Genomic DNA, 22,936 nt, shown 5'->3' with positions numbered 1-22,936 from the left:
CAACAAGGTGGGAAAAGACGTGATTGTGTAGGTTTGAGACCTAAATTTAGACTCCGGCTTTATTAAATCAAAGTTTACTGAGTGACTTTAGATAATACAGGATTAGGACTTTTCTCCCCAAAGCTTCAAAGTTGCTAAACTTGAGTGTGCCAGGCGGGAAGAAAGTTACGGGCAACTCGCCAGCCTCCCCCAGGGACCACCCCGCATTTTCCGGCGCACATTGGCCACCGCGTGCTCCAGCCCTTTGTTTGAAGGTGTAGGTGGCTCTGAAAAGAGCCTTTGGTTTCTGCGTGGTAGACGAGTCCCTTATCCGACCGTCCCGCCAGCCGCGCTGGCTTACTTGCCCTTGGCTTTGTGGTGGCTCTCGGTCTTCTTGGGCAGCAGCACGGCTTGGATGTTGGGCAGGACGCCGCCCTGGGCAATGGTCACCTTGCCCAGCAGCTTGTTGAGCTCCTCGTCGTTGCGGATGGCCAGCTGCAGGTGGCGGGGGATGATGCGCGTCTTCTTGTTGTCCCTGGCAGCGTTGCCCGCCAGCTCCAGGATTTCGGCAGTCAGGTACTCGAGGACCGCAGCCAGGTACACGGGCGCCCCAGCGCCGACGCGTTCCGAGTAGTTGCCCTTGCGGAGCAGGCGATGTACCCGGCCCACGGGGAACTGCAGCCCGGCCCGGGAGGAGCGGGACTTGGCCTTGGCGCGGGCTTTGCCTCCTTGTTTTCCGCGTCCGGACATGGCAGGAGAAGGACAGGAGCGAGGCAGGCAAGGACTTTGCAGAAAGCCGGTCTCAGACGAGAAGTGACGCCTTCCCGCCCAAGAGCTACCCTATTATCCTGTAAGACAGTCGGCTGGACGGCGCTGTCTGATTGGTCACTAGCGTCTTTGGCTGAACCAGCCAATGGAGAAGCAGAGTTGGAATCTTTTCATTTACATATATGCCCCTCCCACCCGGGGCGGTTTGTGACGCCCCATCCATTCAGAAAGAGGACTTCGCCATCTCTCATTTGAATAAAAGCCCTTCAAATAGGCTAAAGTCACCGCCGAAGTTCTCATCGGATCAAGCTGTTCCTTGGAACTGTCCGTCTGCTACCATGCCCGAGCCCGCCAAGTCCGCGCCCGCCCCAAAGAAGGGCTCCAAGAAGGCCGTGACCAAGGCGCAGAAGAAAGATGGCAAGAAGCGCAAGCGCAGCCGCAAGGAAAGCTACTCCATCTACGTGTACAAGGTGCTGAAGCAGGTCCACCCCGACACGGGCATCTCCTCCAAGGCCATGGGCATCATGAACTCGTTCGTCAACGACATCTTCGAGCGCATCGCCGGCGAGGCCTCCCGCCTGGCTCACTACAACAAGCGCTCCACCATCACCTCCCGGGAGATCCAGACGGCCGTGCGCCTGCTGCTGCCCGGGGAGCTGGCCAAGCACGCCGTGTCCGAGGGCACCAAGGCCGTCACCAAGTACACCAGCTCCAAGTAAGCTGGAGACCTGGAGGCGCGCTGACCTCCCACTACACAACGGCTCTTTTCAGAGCCACCTACTTTTCCCTATGAGAGCTGACACGCCAGATGCGCTCCGGAGTAGTGCCGTCACCTCCCGGGGCTCAGACGGGGTCGGGTCGGGTCGGGTCGGTTCGGTACGGGTCGGGTGGGGAACGGAACGGAACGGAACGGAAGGAAAGGAAAGGAAAGGTGGGCTTAGGGTCCGGGCTCCGGCTCGCGGCTCGTGCGCCCGGATACCCGAGCCTAATGGCTGCTCAAGTTAGTCCCTCTTGCCCCTTTCCTGTAAACCAGCCACCAGTGCCTCAACCCTACATGCCACCTCCTGGCTTGGCAACCTAAGCAACAGCGAAAGGTCTTTCTTTCCTCCAAGCCGCATGCCGCAGGCTCGCTTTGCTGCCTGCGAGTCTGGGTAAGGTCTCCTGCTCTTCCGCTAGAAAGGCATGTCTGTGCCCAAGGCCGTGCCGGAGGGAGACTCGGGCAAACCTCGGTTTGGGCAGGATTCACTGCGGGCTGAAGAGGGGCTGGATTCTACCAGCTCTCCCCCCTTGCTTGCCATTTGCTATTCACACTCCAGCCGGGATCTCACCGAGTCCTTCCAGAGACTGAGTAAAGGCCAGGTCGGGAGGTGACAAGGCTGCACCAAACTGAAACCAATGACCGGCTCTGCATGTTTTCTTTTTTTTTCCTGGTAACCGATAATGATACAATGAAGCTAGCTCGCTCTTTCCACCCCTCCCCCAGTTCTGATCAGAAGGACCTTCTACTTTGTGGACTGGATCCTTACTCTTTTACATGTGGGATGACCTCAATGTTCCCCCTTGATCTCCGGGTAGCTGATATCTCAAAGTTTGTGGAATATCTTTATTTAGACATATCCAAACAAGGAGAGTCTAAATGAGGATATGACAGCAGGAATCTAGGGATTCAGACAAATCCTACACCAGGCAAGTTCTGTTCGAAGTAGGTAACACGATTGTCTCCTGTTTTTGAGAGACCTCATTTCTTTTTTGAAAGTTCCTAAGGTATTTTGATACTAGTGTTTGGAAAGAAATAAAGAGACGGGGGAAGAATTGTGGAGTTTTGTATGGGTAGCACGGTGGGGATGGTTAACATTAAATTTGGATTTGGGGGAATGGCATCATAGTTGAGGTGTAAGGTGATCTGCTATGATCTTGGGTGGTGGTGTCGCCTATCTCCACATTCTGGATTGAATTGATGGTTGGCACAACCTGTGGGATCAGTACTATTGGGTCTTGGGAACTGTTTTCAATTGACTCTTCAAAGTCTATGTTGATCACATGGGATATCATCTTTCCTGAAGTCAGAATCATGACCAGATGAAAGGATGTGCTGACTGACTCTGGTAATGGGGATTGTTCTCATTGGTCTCTTGATGCTGGATATAGGGAAGTGGTATTGGAACAATTTGTGCTTTCTGGGAAAGTGATTTGACATAGAAATGAGAGGCCTCGGGGTCCAGTGAATCATCTGTTGTGTTCCCATTAGTCATCTGGTTTGGGACATACATAAAAGTTCTGGGGGTCCATGGGATCACCTGAGGTGGCTTTTGAGGGCTGTTCTCTTCATTCTCCACTTGGGCAAGAGGTTCTGTTCCAAATGATCATCACGGGTACAACAGGATTCAGCCAGGGAGGAGTGCAACCTGGCATGGGATTCCAACATGAAGGTACATAGCCTGCAGGATCAGCTTCAGGGACTTTCATATCAGGTGTGTGTGAAGGATAGGACTTTTTCCAAGTCCTCAGAAAATGGACAGGGGATGGGCTCTCCCTGCCTTTTCTCACTGGCTTCCTGGATGTATCAGTACAAGTTTTCCAAAGATAGCATCATAGCCTGACACTGCATGCAGCTTGCAGCAAAGCACACCCTCCTTGTTTAAATGGTTGGCTATAGCCCTAGAGACTACTCAGAATCTCTTGCTTCCCCCCCAGCCTGGATGTCAGGGGAGGTGCACACAAGTGCAGTGGGACTTGAATAGACTTTGAACTCCAGGTCTTCCATTGGGGTGCAGAAGATTGCAGCCTCTGCCATCTTCCAGTGGCTGAAAATTCTGGAGAATCTGATATTGGGGTTTTTTTTTTGTTTGTTTGTTTTTGCAAGGCAAACAGGGTTAAGTGGCTTGCCTAAGGCCACACAGCTAGGTAATTATTAAGTGTCTGAGACTGGTTTGACTCCAAGGCTGGTGCTTTATCCACTACTACACCACCTAGCCACCCCGAGAATCTGATATTGTTGCTCTACATTCTTGCTCTCCATGAATTTTATATATTTCTGATGATCCTTTTTCCCTTGGAGAAAGTAGTTTGAAGTTGGTCATGTTGAAGCTACCTCCACTAACCAGGAGTTTCTCACACTAATTCCCACAGGCTTAACTAGGCCCTGTAACATAATGAAGACTCATGCACCTTTGGTCTACAATTTTATACAATTCATCTGGAAAGCAATTTGGAAGTGTGTCCACAAAACCACTAAACTGCATATTCTTTGACCCAATAATGGCAATGTGATTTTTTGACCCAGTTAAAGGAATTTATTAGTGCTTACCAGGTTGTGCTGACACAGGACAACTCAACTTTCAAATGTAGGAGTTAGGCCTTGAAGGTATGGCAGATTCATATTTTTACACACAGAGACAACTTTCAGATTTACGACTAGTAATTAGAAGTTGAGAAAGCAATTTTTGATTAGAAATATAGAATGACTTAGTTGATAGAGGTATAGTAAATTAGAATAGGATATCAATAATAAATAATATAAGCAGGTAACTATAGAAAAAATTCTATACAAACTGGAGGTAGAATGAAGGTTTGGGGTTTGGGTTTTTTGTAGCTTAAATATTCCACTCTAAGGCCTAACTCTTATACAATGATAGTGCACTTAAGGCTTAGTTACACTCAGCCCTTAGAAATGACAGCTGATGGGAAAGGCTGAGGGAGAAGGAGGGGAAAGGGGGCAGAAAGGGAAGAGCTGATAGAAGGGAGAGCAGAAGGGAAGTGGAAGCAGAAAGGGAAAGAAAAAAAATGATGGCTGATTGAAAGGAGAGTAAATTGTAGGAGGTAGTGGTCAGAAGCAAAATACTAATGAGGAGGGAAAGGGAAAAAGGAGAAAGAAGAAAAACGAGTGGAATAAGATGAAAAGTAATGCAGGGTTTGTAATCATAAACTTTGCATGTGAATTGGATGAACTCTCCCATAAAACACAAGTGGATGGCTGTGCTACTTGGCTGTACCACAGCATACTGTTGATGAGGGCAAGAGTGAAAGTAGAGAGAACATATAATAATTGTTAGTAGGGAGAAATGGATAGAGGGAATTACAATCAGCAACATCAACTGTGGAAGTAACTTCTCTGATGGACATGATAAACTATGAGATCCACAAGAAGACAGAGTTTATTGGGACAAAGACTGAAGTTTTTTTCTTTCATTCACTTTATTACTTGTGAGATTTTTTATTTTTGTGGGGTGAGGGGGGGATTATGTTTACTTACAACAAGACTATTTTAATAATCTATAAATAAATGAAAAATTAATAAAAAAATTTTAAATAAAAAATTAAAAGTAGACCAATTTAAATTTATTCTTACCCCTTTGTTCCCCTTCTGAAATTTTTTCTGCTCTTTCTCTTCTGTATATTTTGTAACAAAAAAATATTTCATTTATTCTAAAATATTTCATTTATTCTTCCACCTACATGCAAAGAGTTTTCAACAATCATTTTTGTAATACAGGTTATAGTATGTTGTGAAAGAAGAATCAAATCAAAAAAGGGGGAAAATGCTACAAGAAGGGGAACACAATACATAAAAGAAATTTTAAACATTTAATATAGTGAGCAATTTTATATATTACCTTAACAAATTCATTTAGAAAAATATGAATATTTTAATATTTTAAAATATAAATATTAAATCTTTGTATATTTTCCCAAATATTTTATATTTTCTGGAGTTACTTTAAATGGAATTTTTCTATCTCTTGCTGCTGAATGTGTGGGCCTCCCCTGACATCCAGGCTCTGGGGAAAGCCAGAAAGAGAGACTGAGTCGTCTCTAGGGCTATAGCCAACCATTTAAACAAGGAGGGTGTGCTTTGCTGCAAGCTGCATGCAGTGACAGGCTATGATGCTATCTTTTGAAGACTTGTACTGATAGATCCAGGAAGCCAGTGAGAAAAGGCAGGGAGAGTCCATCCCCTGTCCATTTTCTGAGGACTTGGAAAAAGTCCTATCCTTCACACATGCCTGATATGAAGTCCCTGAAGCTGATCCTGCAGGCTATGTACCTTCATGTTGGAACCCCATGCCAGGTTGCACTCCTCCCTGGCTGAGTCCTGTTGTACCTGTGATGATTACTTGGAACAGAAGCTCTTGCCCAAGTGGAGAATAAAGAGACAGCAGAGAACAGCCCCCAAGAGCCAACTCAGGTGAGCCCATGGACCCCCAGAACTTTTATGTATGTCCCAAACCAAAGTGTTAGTGATCCTTGAGGACCACAGCTGTGAGATAACAAGGACTAAGGTCTCCAAGACCCTCTTGCCCCTCTGTTGTCTTGCAATACTGCTGGCTCAGTATCTTGGGACATCTTCATTCTCCTACTTTTGTGTTTTCCCTGGAAGTGGCTCATCCTGAGGTAACAGGATTATACCAAAACTGTATAGATAAGTTAGTATGACAAGCATTTGGGCAAGTAACTTTATTATCTTTTTTGTATGGTTGACTCCCATTGATTATCTCACGAGATATGTTTGTGCTGTCCAAGGGCATTGGGAAGATATATGGAAGTTAAGTATGCTCAATCAAATGGTCTTTTGGTCCTTTTAGTCTTTTGTTCCTAGGAAAAGAGGCTCTTGTCTTTTGTCCTTTCACTGTAGCTGAGAACAAGTTCTTTTCTGGTTAAAGAACTCAAGGTTGGTGCACTGTTTCATTTCACTTGGCGCCCAAGATCCTGGAAGGATTTCAACTACAGGGCAGATCAGCCTCCAGGGATCCAGGAGGTCTCTGCTACAGCCCAGTGTATGGACTGGTGAGGTAAGAATATTCTTATCATGGGACAAGTATTAGGGGTTTCCAATAAAGACACACACATAAGATTAATATAGAAAGCCTTAAAGAAACAGGGTTGTACAGTACAAATCAGAGATATTAGGAAATATTTAGAAGTAGTTTATAAAGCATCTCCCAGGTGCTAGCAAGAATGTCCAGTGACATGAATGATTGGATCATAGTAGGGTAACAAATGACTGAACCTCATAAGCATGAACCTATCACTAAAGGGATATTTTTATGCATAATTTGGTTAAGTTTGTTTTATACAGATGAATTGAACTTACAATGCCCTAGGAAGTTTAAAACAAAAACACAAACTTCTGCTCCTAGGTCAAGCTCTCCCAGCTCCCTGATACTTAACAATTTATTGTATCTGGATTTGAGTCCATTTAAAAATGAAAGAGAAAGGGTTAATAAGGAAACAATGGATAGATTAGAAAAAGAAGTCACAGAATTAGCATAGAAATACAGTCAGTTGACTATGCTTTTAATAGGTCAAAAACCAGTTAAGAACATTATGAACAAACCCATAGAAAACACAAACCTACCATACAAAAAATTAAAGATCATGATGCTGTTACCTCAATTAAATATTGGTGTAGATGCCCAACAGGAAGAAGCAAAAAGGCGGGCCTTTTATCCATAACCACTGAGTCCAGATTATAGAGGAAGGAGAAAAAACTCCAATGATCATATTTGGTAATTTGTCTCAAATAATTCAGTCACAATTTGAATGGAATACTTCTGGCAATTATATCAACCACCCTGTTAAATTCAATTTTACAGGACTTTCAGCTAAATCCCCTCTTTGCTTTTCCAAGAATAATGATAGGTATGTTCCAGTAGTTCCAGTGACTTATCACTTAACAGAAATTCCCAGTGACACCATCCCATTTCCACAGATAATATCAAACCTTATGAATTATAGGATACAACTTGATACTTTTGGGATCAATGGGACAGTTTGTCATGTCACTGGACAAAGATTCTATTTTCCTTGTACTATGGGATCTAGATACTTGCATCTGGAGTTAAATCCACACATGATTAAATGTAGTACACAGCAAGCTACTTGCTTCAAGGACTATGTGTAATGGCACAATGACTCACTTCCTAATGGAACACTTTATCATGGATTCCCTGCTCCATTATACCTGAATAAGGTGGGAAAGACTTTGGGGGAAGGATGGAAAATAGCTATGGTTATGGGATGGAATAAGATCACACAGAGGGATACATCCAACAGGACTACCTCAACAGATGTACTGATGGGAAGGGCTTCTCTGAGGGATAACTATGTATTTATGTCTGGATCTCAAGTGAATGTAACTATGATTGACAATTATTATAATGTATCATGCATAAATTGTACTATATCAAAATGTGTAGGTAGAAAAGTCAAAGGAACAATATTCATAGTTATTAGACCAAGATATGTTATGATACTTGTAAAAGCCCAGGGTTGGCATCAAAGTAGGGCTGATCAAGTATTTTCAGAAATAGAAAAAAGGATATCTCACTCTCCTATAGCCATCAGAGAGAAAAGGTGTATTTCATGTGTTATCTTAGCAATATATGTATTTAATATCTCTTATTGCTTCTTCAATTTCCTTAGCAATGTCTGAAAGTACTGTAAGAAACAAAATAGTACAGGTTCAATTTTTAGAGAATTAGCTAAAAATGTCTCTTTGGGGTTTAAAGAACAGTGAATTATAGATGAGTTTTAAAAGGCTATGAAAGCACTAAGGGATACTATAGAAAATGTTGGGGATAAAGTAGACATGATAGAATATAAGGCTACTTTAGCATGATTATCGACATTCCTCTTTTTGTTTGATGAAATTACAATATAATGAGTCACATCATTCATGGGACAGGATTAAGAATCACTTCAATGGGGTTATTGATAATGATAATATTTCTATACAAACTGAAGATTTATATGACTTTATCCTTTCCTTCTTGGAGACAGCATGCTATACACAACTGGAGCAACTATTATGGTTTTTGATTATCGTTTCTTGCTGGATATGCCATTTCTGTTATAAGTTCCAACTTTGATCACATGAAGTCGTGTATTTGGCAAAACCAAAGAAGGGGAAATATTAGTGATCCTTGAGGACCACAGCTGTGAGATAACAAGGATAAAGGTTTCCAAGACCCTCTTGCCCCTCTGTTGTTTTGCAATACTGCCGGCTCTGTATCTTGAGACATCTTCATTCTCCTTTTGTGTCTTCCCAGGAAGTGGCTCATCCTGAGGTAACAGGATTATACCAAAACTGTATAGATAAGTTAGTATGACAAGCATTTGGGCAAGCAACTTTATGATCTCTTTATATGGTTGACTCCCATTGATTATCTCATGAGATGTTTGAGCTGTCCAAGGGCATTGGGAAGATATATAAGTTAAGGATGCTCAATCAAATGGTCTTTGGGACTTTTTTTTCCTATGAAAAGAGCCTCATGTTTTTCATCCTTTCACAGTAGCTGGTCAAAGAACTCAAGGTTGGTTCACTGTTTCATTTCAGCATATGACAGAGAGAGAGAGACAGAGAGAGGAGAGCGAGCTAGCTTCATTGTATCATTATCGGTTACCAGGAAAAAAAAGAAAACATGCAGAGCCGGTCATTGGTTTCAGTTTGGTGCAGCCTTGTCACCTCCCGACCTGGCCTTTGCTCAGTCTCTGGAAGGACTCGGTGAGATCCCGGCTGGAGTGTGAATAGCAAATGGCAAGCAAGGGGGGAGAGCTGGTAGAATCCAGCCCCTCTTCAGCCCGCAGTGAATCCTGCCCAAACCGAGGTTTGCCCGAGTCTCCCTCCGGCACGGCCTTGGGCACAGACATGCCTTTCTAGCGGAAGAGCAGGAGACCTTACCCAGACTCGCAGGCAGCAAAGCGAGCCTGCGGCATGCGGCTTGGAGGAAAGAAAGACCTTTCGCTGTTGCTTAGGTTGCCAAGCCAGGAGGTGGCATGTAGGGTTGAGGCACTGGTGGCTGGTTTACAGGAAAGGGGCAAGAGGGACTAACTTGAGCAGCCATTAGGCTCGGGTATCCGGGCGCACGAGCCGCGAGCCGGAGCCCGGACCCTAAGCCCACCTTTCCTTTCCTTTCCTTCCGTTCCGTTCCGTTCCGTTCCCCACCCGACCCGTACCGAACCGACCCGACCCGACCCGACCCCGTCTGAGCCCCGGGAGGTGACGGCACTACTCCGGAGCGCATCTGGCGTGTCAGCTCTCATAGGGAAAAGTAGGTGGCTCTGAAAAGAGCCGTTGTGTAGTGGGAGGTCAGCGCGCCTCCAGGTCTCCAGCTTACTTGGAGCTGGTGTACTTGGTGACGGCCTTGGTGCCCTCGGACACGGCGTGCTTGGCCAGCTCCCCGGGCAGCAGCAGGCGCACGGCCGTCTGGATCTCCCGGGAGGTGATGGTGGAGCGCTTGTTGTAGTGAGCCAGGCGGGAGGCCTCGCCGGCGATGCGCTCGAAGATGTCGTTGACGAACGAGTTCATGATGCCCATGGCCTTGGAGGAGATGCCCGTGTCGGGGTGGACCTGCTTCAGCACCTTGTACACGTAGATGGAGTAGCTTTCCTTGCGGCTGCGCTTGCGCTTCTTGCCATCTTTCTTCTGCGCCTTGGTCACGGCCTTCTTGGAGCCCTTCTTTGGGGCGGGCGCGGACTTGGCGGGCTCGGGCATGGTAGCAGACGGACAGTTCCAAGGAACAGCTTGATCCGATGAGAACTTCGGCGGTGACTTTAGCCTATTTGAAGGGCTTTTATTCAAATGAGAGATGGCGAAGTCCTCTTTCTGAATGGATGGGGCGTCACAAACCGCCCCGGGTGGGAGGGGCATATATGTAAATGAAAAGATTCCAACTCTGCTTCTCCATTGGCTGGTTCAGCCAAAGACGCTAGTGACCAATCAGACAGCGCCGTCCAGCCGACTGTCTTACAGGATAATAGGGTAGCTCTTGGGCGGGAAGGCGTCACTTCTCGTCTGAGACCGGCTTTCTGCAAAGTCCTTGCCTGCCTCGCTCCTGTCCTTCTCCTGCCATGTCCGGACGCGGAAAACAAGGAGGCAAAGCCCGCGCCAAGGCCAAGTCCCGCTCCTCCCGGGCCGGGCTGCAGTTCCCCGTGGGCCGGGTACATCGCCTGCTCCGCAAGGGCAACTACTCGGAACGCGTCGGCGCTGGGGCGCCCGTGTACCTGGCTGCGGTCCTCGAGTACCTGACTGCCGAAATCCTGGAGCTGGCGGGCAACGCTGCCAGGGACAACAAGAAGACGCGCATCATCCCCCGCCACCTGCAGCTGGCCATCCGCAACGACGAGGAGCTCAACAAGCTGCTGGGCAAGGTGACCATTGCCCAGGGCGGCGTCCTGCCCAACATCCAAGCCGTGCTGCTGCCCAAGAAGACCGAGAGCCACCACAAAGCCAAGGGCAAGTAAGCCAGCGCGGCTGGCGGGACGGTCGGATAAGGGACTCGTCTACCACGCAGAAACCAAAGGCTCTTTTCAGAGCCACCTACACCTTCAAACAAAGGGCTGGAGCACGCGGTGGCCAATGTGCGCCGGAAAATGCGGGGTGGTCCCTGGGGGAGGCTGGCGAGTTGCCCGTAATTTTCTTCCCGCCTGGCACACTCAAGTTTAGCAACTTTGAAGCTTTGGGGAGAAAAGTCCTAATCCTGTATTATCTAAAGTCACTCAGTAAACTTTGATTTAATAAAGCCGGAGTCTAAATTTAGGTCTCAAACCTACACAATCACGTCTTTTCCCAGCTTGTTGAGACTCCCTGTCCGTAAGGTCTGAACCAACAAAGTTCCCTCGCTCTTGGTCTTCTCCATTTTCACGGAGACAGAGACAGCCACCGTTTCTCTCCTTATCCTTCCCCCCCCAGTCACGGAGCTTCCTAAGACCCTTTCTGCCTTCCCCACCTCCAAGTCCAAATTGTTCTCATTATATCCCTACAAACAACATCTCTGCCCTTGGTGCTCCTGCTTCCAGCCTCTCCCATCCATCCCCTCGCCCACCCGCCCATCCCTCCTTGGAACAGCTTCGTGAGTCATCTTGCTAAAAGCACAGGGCGGTCCATTAGGGCCCCCGGTCCCCAAACTTTCAGTTTCCTTTTGCTTCTCGCCTAACTCGCACACTCGGTCTTCAGTCAGTTCGTTATATAGAAGCTTTATCTTCCTCTTGTTTGTGTGCTCACTTGGCACTCTTTTTCCCTCCTTAAATCTCTTTGCTGTCGTACAAGGTGTATCGCTCGGGATGCCCCCCTCCTCCCACTACCGAAACCACACGTAAAGTCCTAAAAGCGCAAGAAAAGCTTCAGTTGCGGGAGGGCAGTGCTGCTTTGCATGGCCAACGCGTCATGCCAGTTCATTGGAAAAGGCAGGCGCTTATTAAAATGCCCGCGGAGCTGAGTGGAGGGCAGCGGTTACTGGGCCCGGGTGTACGCATAGGAAAGCCAGTGCCCTGACACCAAGAGGAGCTCCTCTGCAAATAACCAGAGGGCCGACCCGAGGAAGAGGTTCCTTGAATTAATCCAGAACTTAGTGTGGGGCAGCAAACACATCATCAGCGTGAGACTCCCTAAATTCGTCCCTTCATCCCGCAAAACCACCAAAACCTGAAACTTCAAGCCGCCTGCAAGCCAAGGTGACTCATAGTCACTTAAAAAAGGAAAAAGTAGAGCCTTTTTGATGTTGAGAAACTGGGAATTTGGAATGTGAGGATGGCGGGAAGGAGGGAGAGCAGAGGGATGGGGGGATTGGAGGGAGGGGAAAGTCAAGAGATCCCGCTCGGAGAAAGCCTGGAGCTAAAAGGCACTCTGGGTCTTCCGGGCCAGCGGGACCGGCTCGGTACAAGTGGCGGGAATAGGTGGGTGGCTAGGATGTTCTAAGTGCGAGGCGAACGCGAAAGAAAACGGGACTCAGAGTCAAACGACCAGACCAATAAAAGAGAAGTGGGGGGAAAAAATATCCCAAATTAAAAAAAAAAAAACCTTGAGTGAGGGAGGGTTGTGCAGGGGCCCAGTAAGGATGGCGTTAGGCCAGCGTGTGAGAGGAAGTGGGGGGGGGCAAAAAAAGGGGGAAACGAATAGATTTGAGCCTAGATTTTGAAAGAGAGGGAGGGTGGAACCTCGCTACCCAATGAAATGGCTCGGAATTTGGAGGGTGGGAAGGGTTGACTTTCCGCCAGTTCATTGGGGCGCGGAGCTTTTAAACGTCCCAATCAGAACGTTCCTGTCGATATAAATATAGGCGCCTGTGGGGCAGTTTTCCGTACTCGTTTGGTCGTTGGGAGGTGAGGCTGCTCGCTCTCTTGCCATGGCTCGGACGAAACAGACCGCTCGCAAGTCCACCGGCGGCAAGGCGCCCCGCAAGCAGCTGGCCACCAAAGCAGCCCGCAAGAGCGCGCCGGCCACGGGCGGCGTGAAGAAGCCTCACCGCTACCGGCCCGGCACCGTGGCGCTGCGGGAGATCCGGCGCTACCAGAAGTCCACGGAGCTGCTGATCCGCAAGCTGCCCTTCCAGCGGCTGGTGCGCGAGATCGCTCAGGACTTCAAGACCGACCTGCGCTTCCAGAGCTCGGCCGTGATGGCCTTGCAGGAGGCGAGCGAAGCCTACCTCGTGGGGCTCTTTGAGGACACCAACCTGTGCGCCATCCACGCCAAGAGAGTGACCATTATGCCCAAGGACATCCAGCTGGCTCGCCGCATCCGCGGGGAGAGGGCTTGAGACCTTGAAAACGCTAAGCAACCAAAGGCTCTTTTCAGAGCCACCCACAGTTTCGGCAAAGAGCGGCTGTATTCACACGTAACTCTGGGAGTCCCCTCTGGAGCAGCATCGTGGCGTAGCGGGTAGAAAACCGGCCACTTGCTTGGTTTTCAACTCCAGCCACTCACCAACTCAAAAAAAATAAGTTAGGAATTTTCTCCTGCCCGCGGCAGAGGGAGAGGAAGCCCCTGGGCGGGGCGCGCACGAATGCGCGCGCTTTTTCAAAAAAAACTTTCCCGCCCTAGGCTTGCTTCCATAGGCGGCCCCTCCCTCCGCCCCATTAATGCAGCAACAACCCGGCTCTAATACTCGAAATCCGGAGTATTTGAGCCGGCCTACGAGGGCTGTGTATGCACGCTGGTGCTCAGCATCTCTTTGGAGATCTATGGGCGGTGGCTCTGAAAAGAGCCTTTTTGAGTTTTTATATAAAAGAACGGGTTTGGGAGGAAACACGTGGGACGGAAATTCCTTCACTTCTTGGGAACCGCCTTTTTGGGCCTGGCAGCCTTAGCCTTGGTTGCTTTGGGCCTGGCTAGTCTGGCCTTGGCCGGACTCTTAGCTCCCTTCTTGGCCTTGGCAGCCTTGGGCTTCCTGGCAGTCTTGGAAGACGCTTTCTTGCCTCCCGCCGCAGCTGGCTTCTTAACGCTTTGGGGGGTCTTGGCGCTCTTCTTGCTAGCCGCCGCCCCAGAAACCTTCTTAGGTTTCCTGGTTGCAGCGCGGGCCTTCTGGGGCTTGGCCGAGGCAGCCTTCCTGCCCTTGCTTTTGGCCTCGCCGGCCGGAGCCTTCTTGTTGAGCTTGAAGGAGCCGGAAGCCCCGGTGCCTTTGGTCTGCACCAGAGTGCCCTTGCTCACCAGGCTCTTGAGCCCCAGCTTGATGCGGCTGTTGTTCTTCTCCACGTCGTAGCCGGCGGCCGCCAGAGCCTTCTTCAGAGCGGCCAGGGACACGCCGCTGCGCTCCTTGGAGGCCTCCACGGCCTTGGTGATGAGCTCGGACACCGGAGGACCGGCGGCCTTGCGCCGCGCTCCCGCGCTGCCCGCGGCCTTCTTCCCAGGCTTCTTCCTCATAGGCGTCTTGTCCGCGGGCGCAGGGGCCGTCGGCGGGGCAGGGGCGGTCTCCGACATGCTTTCCGCTCCGGGGCCACGGGAACCACGCAGAGAAAGAAAAGAGGGGAAGGGCGAAGTAAACAAAACAGCACGGGGCACAGTCCCCACAGCTGGGCCGGCCGGGCCGGGGGGAGATATATATATATATATAGGGGAGGGCGTCGCGCTGTGATTGGTGCGCTGGGCTTGCGCAACCCGGTCCTCGGGCCCCTGCAGTCATTCTGCTTTCCGCGCTTGTGTTTCTTGTCCCCGGAAAAAGGAGGAAAAGACCGCAGCACTCCGCACGCAGCCCCCCGCTTTCTATGCAGACCTCAAGGGGAAAGCCTCGCTGTTCGCTGCCCGTGAATTCTCTTCGAGCCCCCTCCAGTTCTAGGCTCCCAGCTTCCCCAAGCCCCGCAGCCACCGGCAAAAGCCGGGCCAAACTGAGGCAGCTCTCCGTGTTTCCTTTCAATTAGGAAATTGCCGCCTCGCTCCCGGGGCACTTTCCTCCCGGGAACGCTTCTTGCACCCTTGGCTTCTCAGCCGTACAAAACCGAATGAATCCCTCGCCACGTTTGCACCCGAGTCCCACGTCTCCGTGCGGGAAGTAACACGGGCTCCGGGGATCTCTGCGCCGGCGTCCGTCGGGTGGGCCGCGGGGATGAAGCTCGTCCGGGACCCGCACACCCTTCGCAAGTCCATCGGAGTTGGGGCCACTCTTCTGGGCTACGAAATTCTAAGCCTGGGATTTCCACAGCCTGAGGAGAGAGGGAAAACCCCCAGGATTGGGGCTGGGGGCGGGGCTCTGCTCTTCACTCCTTTTCAACTAACTCCCAGCTTTTCTCCAGTGCCACATACTGAGGCCCCCACTGGGCTGCTAGGAAGGAAAGAGGAACCTTCAGCAAGTTTAGTCTGACTCCCCTAGGAAGGGGAGGGCAGGCACACCAGAAGAAAAACAATCCAAATTGTCCAGGGCTCAGCATGCATCGCACTGCAGCTTGGAGAAACAAGACCAGAAAGTGAACTTGGAGCCAGATGGTGAAAAACCTTCTGAGGGAAGGAAGGGAGGAAGGAAGGAAGGAAGGAAGGCAGGCAGCAGACTATTTACAACAGTGCTCTCAAGGCAATGCATGTAAACCTATTACATCCCTGTGAAATGAGGCCTATTTGGGAGAGGGGAATCACTGGACTTAGGGAAGGGAGGCTGTTAGCATATTTTTACAACAACACAACTACTGTATTGGCAGTGAATGGGAAGGTTAGGGGCAGATTAGGAATCCCAGATTTGAAATCTGTAAAGACCAGGTACCCTGTTTGGATGTAGGCAATAAGGGAAATCAAAGAGGTCTCTGAGGTTTTGGAGAAGAGCCTCGCCCTCATACAATCCCAAAAAGCCTCTCAGGCAACTACCATGCCCCAGACCCGGTACGAAGAGACAGGTGATACAGAAGCAAAACTCCCCCTCGGGGAATTTAGATTATTCCGAAAATACTGCAGACACAATAATGAATTAGACACTTGAACCAATCAGAGTTCTCTTGGATTTCTCTTAAGAAACCGGCACCTCAGAGGAAATTCGATTTGCTGTTGTTTTTGTTCTTGCTTTAAAATGTGTCTGTTCCTCCTTTTTGCCTGCCTACACAAGCAAATTAACATGAGTTCGCTGATCTTCTGCACTCTTCTTTCTCAGATCAGGAATCTGAGATAGGTAACTGAGGAAGCACTTCTTGGGCACCGAGCATATGCTAAATGCTCTACATTATCTTATTAAATCCTCAAAACAACCTGTCACCCTTGAGGAAACTGAGGCAGATGAGGGTCCCAGGATCACCCCAAGTGAGTTCATGAAGGTATATTTGAGTTCAGATCTTCCTGATTCCCCACAAAGAGCTCTAAATCCAATTGACTGTGCCAACCAATCTCTACTCTTTTTTGTTTATTTTTCCAGTTATATGTGAAGACAATTTTCAACATTCAGTCTTGCGAAGTTTCCCCCTCCCTAGGATAGCAAGCAATCTGACATAGGTGATACATATTTCCATATTAGTCACAATGTGAAAGAAGAATCAGAAGAGAAAGGGGGAGACCACGAGAAGGAGAAAGGGGAAAAAAAATTTTAAAAGGTGAAAATTGTATGCTTTGATGTGCATTCGTATTTCATAGACCTTTCTCTGGTTGCGGATGGCATTTTTAATCGAAGGTCTTTTAGTCTTGTCTTTGATCCCTATATTGCTGAGAAGAGCATCGAACACTGTTGCTACTGAGGTTTACAATGTTCTGTTTCTGCTCACTTTGCTAAGCATCAATTCATTTAGTAAGTCTTTCCAGGTTTTTCAGAAATCTGACTGCTCATTATTTCTTATAGAACAATAACATTGCATTGCATACCACAACTCAATTAGCCATTCCCAGTTGATGGGCATCCCCTTAAATTCCAATTATTTGCCACCACAAAAAGACCTGCCATGAATATGCCCCCTTTTGGGTGATCTCTTTGGGACACAAACCCATTAGCAATGTTGCTGGATCAAAGAGTTTCATTGCCCTATAGGTATAGTTCCAACTTAACTCTCTCCAGAAATGGTTGGATCAGTTCACATGACTATAGATAACTTTAATTTGCCAAACTCTACTCTTTCTCTTAGTGATAAATTTTTCTTTTAATCTCCCTGAAGTTCAGAATTACTTGCTGGAGAGTTGAGTGAAAATCACTGCAAGCCCAGCAACTCACACCTCATCAGTACCCTCTGACCTTTCTTAGGGTTGGAGGGTTTCATGCTGCTCTCAGAACCTCCATTTTAGGAGGTACTCCTGTCCACCATCTCTTCATTTCCAACCTGACTGCCATTAACCTTGGAGCCTGTGCCTTCCGGGAGTTTGCACTCTGATTCCCCTAGGAAGGGGAGGGCAAGGAGACCAGAAGAAAAACAATCCAAATTGTCAAGGCCTTAGCATGCATTGCACTGGAGCTTGGTGAAACAAGACTAGAAAGTAAACTGAATCTCTTTGCCTTGTCTGGAGCTTGGATAGCTCCTCATCATTCCACTTTCCTCTCTGCACTCACACCCTCCCAGTTAGAAGAAGAAGAAGAAGGAGGAGGAGGAGGAGGAGGAGGAGGAGGAAGAGGAGGAAGAGGAGGAGAAGGAGGGAAGAGGAAGCAAGTTCTTAGAGATCCAGGACCATCTTTTGCCCTTCTTTGTCTCTCCAACAGCTTAGTACTGTGTCTAGTACCTTGTAAGTACTTAATAAATGATTATTGACTGAGTGATTGACTCATTTTTCACCTTACCTATTGTGAGAAATGTAGGGTGTTGGTTTTCACTGCATGTGGAGGGGAGCCCTTAGGGAATCCATTACAAAGGGGGAATGGCCCAGCCAATCACAAGATTGGAAGAGTCTTCCTAATCCCATTCCAGGGATACCAAACCCCAATAGTGAAGAGTGACCTAGAGATCTTGACCTAATGCTACTGAGTTTGTGCAATTAGATAATTGAATATTAATCCACACATCCCCTGTGATCCTTTAGCATATCATGCCTTGGATGATGGGGGGGAGATCACATTAGGGACATATCATGTAATGGGGTGGACCTTTTGGATTGTAAATCAAACTCTGGGAGCCTATGAACATCAAAGAGGGAGGGTAAAGAGTTTCTGAGGACAATAAATTACCTGACTCCTGAGACTAAGGTGTGCCTCACCTAGGACTGAGGTACCTGTATCTTCTAAGGTGCATATTGCAAGGTTTGTGAATAAAATGTACAATTTTCTCTCACTCTAGCAGGTTTTTCTTTTCATTCATTTATAGCAATTTGGGTTAATGTGCCAGGATCTTCAGGATACCTCAAAGGAAGCCCCAGAAGAGACCAGGAGAAGGAGACCTCATAGCTTGATTTCAAGCCAGATCCTTGTTTCTTTTTCGGGTTTCCCTCTGGTGGATCTCTGAATGGACCTGAAACCCTGCCATTGATGGGGGAGAGTGGTGGAAAATTGTGGAAACGACCCAGAAAGGTAGGGAAACTTTGGTTTTTATCTTTCGAGGCAGATTCTAGACAATTCCAGGAAAGGAAGTCCTAGATGGGAGGCCAGGGGTCGAAAAGGCCCCTCAGGGAGGGTAGGTACAGACCCCCCCCCCCCCCCAATCCAAATCCCAAGGAGAGGCCTCTGGGTAGTAAATGAGCTAGCTGGGACAGTGAGGATGCTGTCCAGGGTAAAGAGAAAAGTAAGGTCATCAGATACTGCTGTTCTGAATGGCCGCAAATCTCCATCCAAAGACAAGCCTGTCTGCTGGCCAAGGTTTGGGTCTGATGAACAGTGAACCATAAAGTACCTTTAAATAAAGAGGAGGTGGAATATGCAGCATGCTGGATAATTGGGAATGCAAATTATGTCTAAGAAAGTTAGAAAAAGATAAACAAAAACAGGTGGGATCCCCTGGCTGCTCCTGGAGAGGAGGCTAACAGCAAGGCCCAGGAGGAAAGGGAAAGTCTGGAGAGAGGAGAAAAAGAAATGCTTTCTAAAGTAAGGAAGCAGATTGGACCCAATGTTGTGTGAGTGGGTTTGAATGTTCCCACAGGAGCGTGTGTATTTGTTATGTCCTGTCTTGAGTACATGTGTCTTTTAGGCATCTCTGGGTCTAAGGACCCAGCTCAAGTTTTAAAACAGGGTTAGCTGAGAGTTGGGCCCAGCAGTTTCAGAAGATGGGGGAGAAGGAAGTAGTGTGCAATGGCCCCCATGTGGAAATCAGCTCTTCCTTCACTGAGCCAGTGGTGGCTGGGCACGGTGTGTAGAGTTAAGGGAAGGGAGGGGATTCCTAAAGAGAAAAAGCTCTTTGGGAAGAGTTTAAGAGAAGAGAAGGATGGAGAAGTTCTAGAAAGATCCCATGCTTTCTCCCTGGATTTGGGGAACTCTGTAAAGTGGCTTACAAATCATTCTAACAGGATGAGGAAGTGGTTGTGCAGCGACCCCCCACATGGAAATCAGCTCCTCCCTCACCCGGTGGTACTGTGGTACTGGGCTAGGTATGCACAGTTAAAGAAAGGGGAGGGGGATTCTTAAAGAGAAAAGCAAGCTGTGCTTTGGAGACAGACTACAGAAGAAGTACAAGAGAAGAAAGAACCTTTAACGGAAAGAGTGAGAAGGCAGAGAAGGGAAGATTTCCTATCCTTATGCTTTCTCCCTGGGCTGGACTGGTGGTGGTCTTGATCCCATGGCCATCTTGTTAAGACTTGAACCCTAGACTGAGTCTACCTAAGTGCCCCCACCCACCCGTGGAGGGAGGGGGAAGAGACAGGAGAGCCCAAGGTTTAAGCCTTAAAGGGAAAGATCCCTCAACAGGCTGGATGTGTGATTGGGAAAGAAAATAAAAGCTTCTAAGATCCATCCAGGGGTTAAGAGACTCCTTTATGGAAAGGAAATCACGTTTAATGAATATCTGCTGGCCACGTGGCCTGAGTGATGACTCACATTGTTTTTAGAGTTTTAGAAAGCTTGCTGAGGGTTTTAAAAGAGGGATACAAGGAATGTAACATTCTGACAATTTGTACAGAATGGGGGGAATTAAATAAATTAGATTGTTAAATTAGTTTGGGATTAAACTATTTTGACACGATTGTAACTTTCAACACAATTGTAACTTTTGCAAGGAGTTATGTGGTTAGGGATTTTTCACTCTATTGTAACACCTTTGGGTTAAAGAAAAGTGGTCTTGTGTTACTAAGAAGAGAAATGCCTAGGTTATCAGGGATGTTTACTGATGTCTTTTGGCGACAAGCTCTAATTGGTTTTAATGTTGAGTTTAATAATGCTAACAATTGTACTTTTATTTTGGATAGAGCTTGGGGAATGTGAGTACTGGATTCTCTGTATAAGGTACTGTAAAGTTTTTATCAAACTTAACTGTTGGGAAGTTAGTTGAGTTGTAATTACATTGGGATTTTAAATGTATTATGTATTAGGTTGGATTCTGAGATTTTGGGTAAAGGGGCAAGTGTAAAGAACATGGGATATTCATTATGCTCTTGTTTGCAGGCAAATGAGATGTTTAAATAAGGATCTTAATGTTTAATGTATATTAACAATGCATGTTTAAAGAACTCAAGAATGTGGACTTCTCTCTTGGCTCTGAACAAATTGCACTTGTGGGCCCTATTGTAAGGTAACTTATTGATGAATAAGATGTTTTTATCAGTTATGTGATATTCATTTGTAACTGCAAAGAGATTATACTTGCAATATTTACTTATCTCTTGTGAATGTCATTTAAATACTGTATTGTTAAAGCCTGGGATTAATGTGTGATTGCTTTGAAAGGCAATAAGGAAAATGTGAAAAAAGTATGACCCTTTCTGGGTGTATTAATGGAGGGATTGCTTTGTACAATCTAGCAATTTGTATGTTACTCTGTCACTCTTATTTCTGTTCTGTTATAATGAAATTAATAACGCATATTGGAAATTTAAGGCTACCTAAGATGTTTTAATGGTTTTAAAGAATTCTGAAAAGTAAATTTTATGTTAGGGGGTGGCTACGTGGCTCAGTGGAGAGAGCAACGGCCCTGGAGTCCTGGGTTCAGGTAAGGCTTCAGATACTTAGTGATTGCTTCACTGTATGACCTTGGACAAGTCACTTAACCCAATTGCATGTGAATTGGGAATATTTTGGATCTATATATGTATATTCCAAAGCAGTAGTTGTTCCACTTTGGAGTAAAAGCGCTATATAATATAGGAAAGATAAACAGAAGATAATCTGATATTTCTCTGTGCAATCTCCTGGAAAGGAGGTAAGATACAACAGGCTAGAAGGAGATTTCTCTAGCCAAGGGGAATCTGATATGTCATCTTTATATAGAGATAGAGTAGATATGATTTCAGACAAAGGGATGTCTCTAGTAAGAGGTAAGAGACAGGCCTGTAGGGCCAGTCATAGGTAAAATAACAGGTTTTAGGCAAAGACCCAGGAAGGATAGTCCAATCTTTAGGTAGGGGTTTGATTAATTGGGACTCCATTAAGATTATAATTGGAATTCAGTGAATTGTATTTGCTGGAAATTCTAATTAGGTAAAACAACTATTTTAGATCACAGGATTTTAAATTTTCTCTTATGTCAGATACCTGGATGGTCAACAAAAAAAAAATGCTACTGGGTCAATGTCGTGTTCTTGGAGCCAAGGAAGTCAATGGGCCAAGGATGTCAGGTGACAGGGATGGGCAGCCGAAGGGGCGCCTTCTCAGTATGGCTGAGGTTAGACCCCTTTGACTTGATTTCCCCAAAATGTCATGTGGATAATGTCTCAACTGGAAGAATAAATCTGGACTAAGACATTTGACTTACCCATGTGACCTCTTCCTGGACACTGACATTCAATACTCATAAAGGAAATTTCCTTTAATGTCCTGGAAAATTTTAGGTAAATTAGATCTAATAGCCAGAAATGGGTTAGGTGTCTGGTTCTGACACATACTATCAGCTACATGCTAAGATAGGAATTAAGCTTCCTTAGTTTTTGTATTAGAGGAGATATTTAGGTAAGAAAAATGGGAAATTCTTAGGATAATTAGTGTCAAGTTCTAATTTAAGGAAACAAATGTGTTAGACAAGTATACTAGGAAAACAAAAATATGGGAATATTTGGAAAAAAATTCATTTTGGTTAAGGGTGTCGTTCAGGAATCGTTTTTGTAATGAGAGCAAAGGTTGAAACTGTTTTATTTTAAGTCAGATCCTGGGTACTTGTAGAAAAAAGATGACTGTTGAATGTATGTGTTTGGATCAAACTCCTAATGAGAATGATCATATTGACTCCACCTTGTGAGTTTGCTCATGCAGTAAAATACTAATGGAAGTTTCTGTTAAAAGTGAACTATGTGTGTCAATATGGCAATAAGGCAAAATGTAAATTGTAATAAGTTCCAGAATTTCATTGTTTTTTGATGGAATCATATGTTTTGATCTGAATAATATATTAAGCAGTTTCTCTACCAGAAGACAAGGTCTCAAGGAGTCAGAGCTGGAGAGGACTTTTTTGGGACACATTCAGAAGCTGCTGAAGGACATTGGATGCCTCCAAGGGAGAAGAGATGAGAAGAGAGATGAGACACTGGACCACTTTTCTTCACCATCTCTCCCCTATGTGTAGTGTGCATTGTTCATCTGTAACTTCCCCTTGACTCTGTAAGTGTGACACCCCTACTTATGCCCTTCTCCTTACAGGAAAGGAGGGGAGGCAGGGCAAAAACTTCTCCATTGAGAAAGAAAGAGGGAGATTATTGGGTGGCATTATTACAGCTCTGTGAGTCTGTATAGGGAATGAGTCCTATCTGATTTAGACAACAGAGTGTTAGTAAAGGTGGGAAAAGAGTCTAGCTGGCAGAAGTCATTGCCCAGTTTTTTTGGTGTGGCTGTTGAACTTGCCATAGTTCACAGCAGTTTGAGTATTGTCCTTTGGGTACCCCCGGATCTCGCCTAGATTCTCAGTCCCTGGTCAGAGGTGCACTGCGGTGCAGAATTCTGATCCAGAGGAGACAGATACC

At 46.9% G+C, this 22,936-nt stretch overlaps 6 protein-coding genes across 6 annotated transcripts; 3 read left to right on the top strand and 3 right to left on the bottom strand.

The window, feature by feature from the left end:
* Positions 1-42: 42 nt before the first annotated feature.
* LOC141514438 (histone H2A type 1-like) lies at positions 43-808 on the bottom strand. Its single transcript, XM_074225270.1, has one exon. It carries the CDS (start codon positions 727-729, stop codon positions 337-339), a length of 393 nt encoding a protein of 130 aa, XP_074081371.1. The 5' UTR covers positions 730-808; the 3' UTR covers positions 43-336.
* Positions 809-1,006: 198 nt separating this feature from the next.
* On the top strand, positions 1,007-1,524 carry LOC141514434 (histone H2B type 2-E). The gene has a single exon (XM_074225266.1). It carries the CDS (start codon positions 1,086-1,088, stop codon positions 1,464-1,466), a length of 381 nt encoding a protein of 126 aa, XP_074081367.1. The 5' UTR covers positions 1,007-1,085; the 3' UTR covers positions 1,467-1,524.
* Positions 1,525-9,800: 8,276 nt separating this feature from the next.
* On the bottom strand, positions 9,801-10,320 carry LOC141514435 (histone H2B type 2-E). Its single transcript, XM_074225267.1, has one exon. The coding sequence runs from the start codon at positions 10,238-10,240 to the stop codon at positions 9,860-9,862; it is 381 nt and encodes a 126-aa protein (XP_074081368.1). The 5' UTR covers positions 10,241-10,320; the 3' UTR covers positions 9,801-9,859.
* Positions 10,321-10,506: 186 nt separating this feature from the next.
* LOC141514439 (histone H2A type 1-like) lies at positions 10,507-11,284 on the top strand. The gene has a single exon (XM_074225271.1). The coding sequence runs from the start codon at positions 10,597-10,599 to the stop codon at positions 10,987-10,989; it is 393 nt and encodes a 130-aa protein (XP_074081372.1). The 5' UTR covers positions 10,507-10,596; the 3' UTR covers positions 10,990-11,284.
* Positions 11,285-12,822: 1,538 nt separating this feature from the next.
* On the top strand, positions 12,823-17,665 carry LOC141514436 (histone H3). The gene has a single exon (XM_074225268.1). The coding sequence runs from the start codon at positions 12,870-12,872 to the stop codon at positions 13,278-13,280; it is 411 nt and encodes a 136-aa protein (XP_074081369.1). The 5' UTR covers positions 12,823-12,869; the 3' UTR covers positions 13,281-17,665.
* LOC141514433 (histone H1.4-like) lies at positions 12,842-14,550 on the bottom strand. The gene has a single exon (XM_074225265.1). The coding sequence runs from the start codon at positions 14,438-14,440 to the stop codon at positions 13,790-13,792; it is 651 nt and encodes a 216-aa protein (XP_074081366.1). The 5' UTR covers positions 14,441-14,550; the 3' UTR covers positions 12,842-13,789.
* Positions 17,666-22,936: the final 5,271 nt, after the last annotated feature.

The sequence above is a fragment of the Macrotis lagotis genome, chromosome 2 (genome assembly GCF_037893015.1).
Source record: "Macrotis lagotis isolate mMagLag1 chromosome 2, bilby.v1.9.chrom.fasta, whole genome shotgun sequence".
In the NCBI taxonomy this organism is placed as follows: domain Eukaryota; kingdom Metazoa; phylum Chordata; class Mammalia; order Peramelemorphia; family Peramelidae; genus Macrotis; species Macrotis lagotis.
Note: the sequence above shows the minus strand (reverse complement) of the source record. Positions and strands in the feature narration are given on the sequence as shown.

Coding starts and splice junctions, on each gene's coding strand:
- LOC141514438 (XM_074225270.1), bottom strand. CDS start 729: ATGTCCGGACGCGGAAAACAAGGAGGCAAAGCCCGCGCCAAGGCCAAG.
- LOC141514434 (XM_074225266.1), top strand. CDS start 1,086: ATGCCCGAGCCCGCCAAGTCCGCGCCCGCCCCAAAGAAGGGCTCCAAG.
- LOC141514435 (XM_074225267.1), bottom strand. CDS start 10,240: ATGCCCGAGCCCGCCAAGTCCGCGCCCGCCCCAAAGAAGGGCTCCAAG.
- LOC141514439 (XM_074225271.1), top strand. CDS start 10,597: ATGTCCGGACGCGGAAAACAAGGAGGCAAAGCCCGCGCCAAGGCCAAG.
- LOC141514436 (XM_074225268.1), top strand. CDS start 12,870: ATGGCTCGGACGAAACAGACCGCTCGCAAGTCCACCGGCGGCAAGGCG.
- LOC141514433 (XM_074225265.1), bottom strand. CDS start 14,440: ATGTCGGAGACCGCCCCTGCCCCGCCGACGGCCCCTGCGCCCGCGGAC.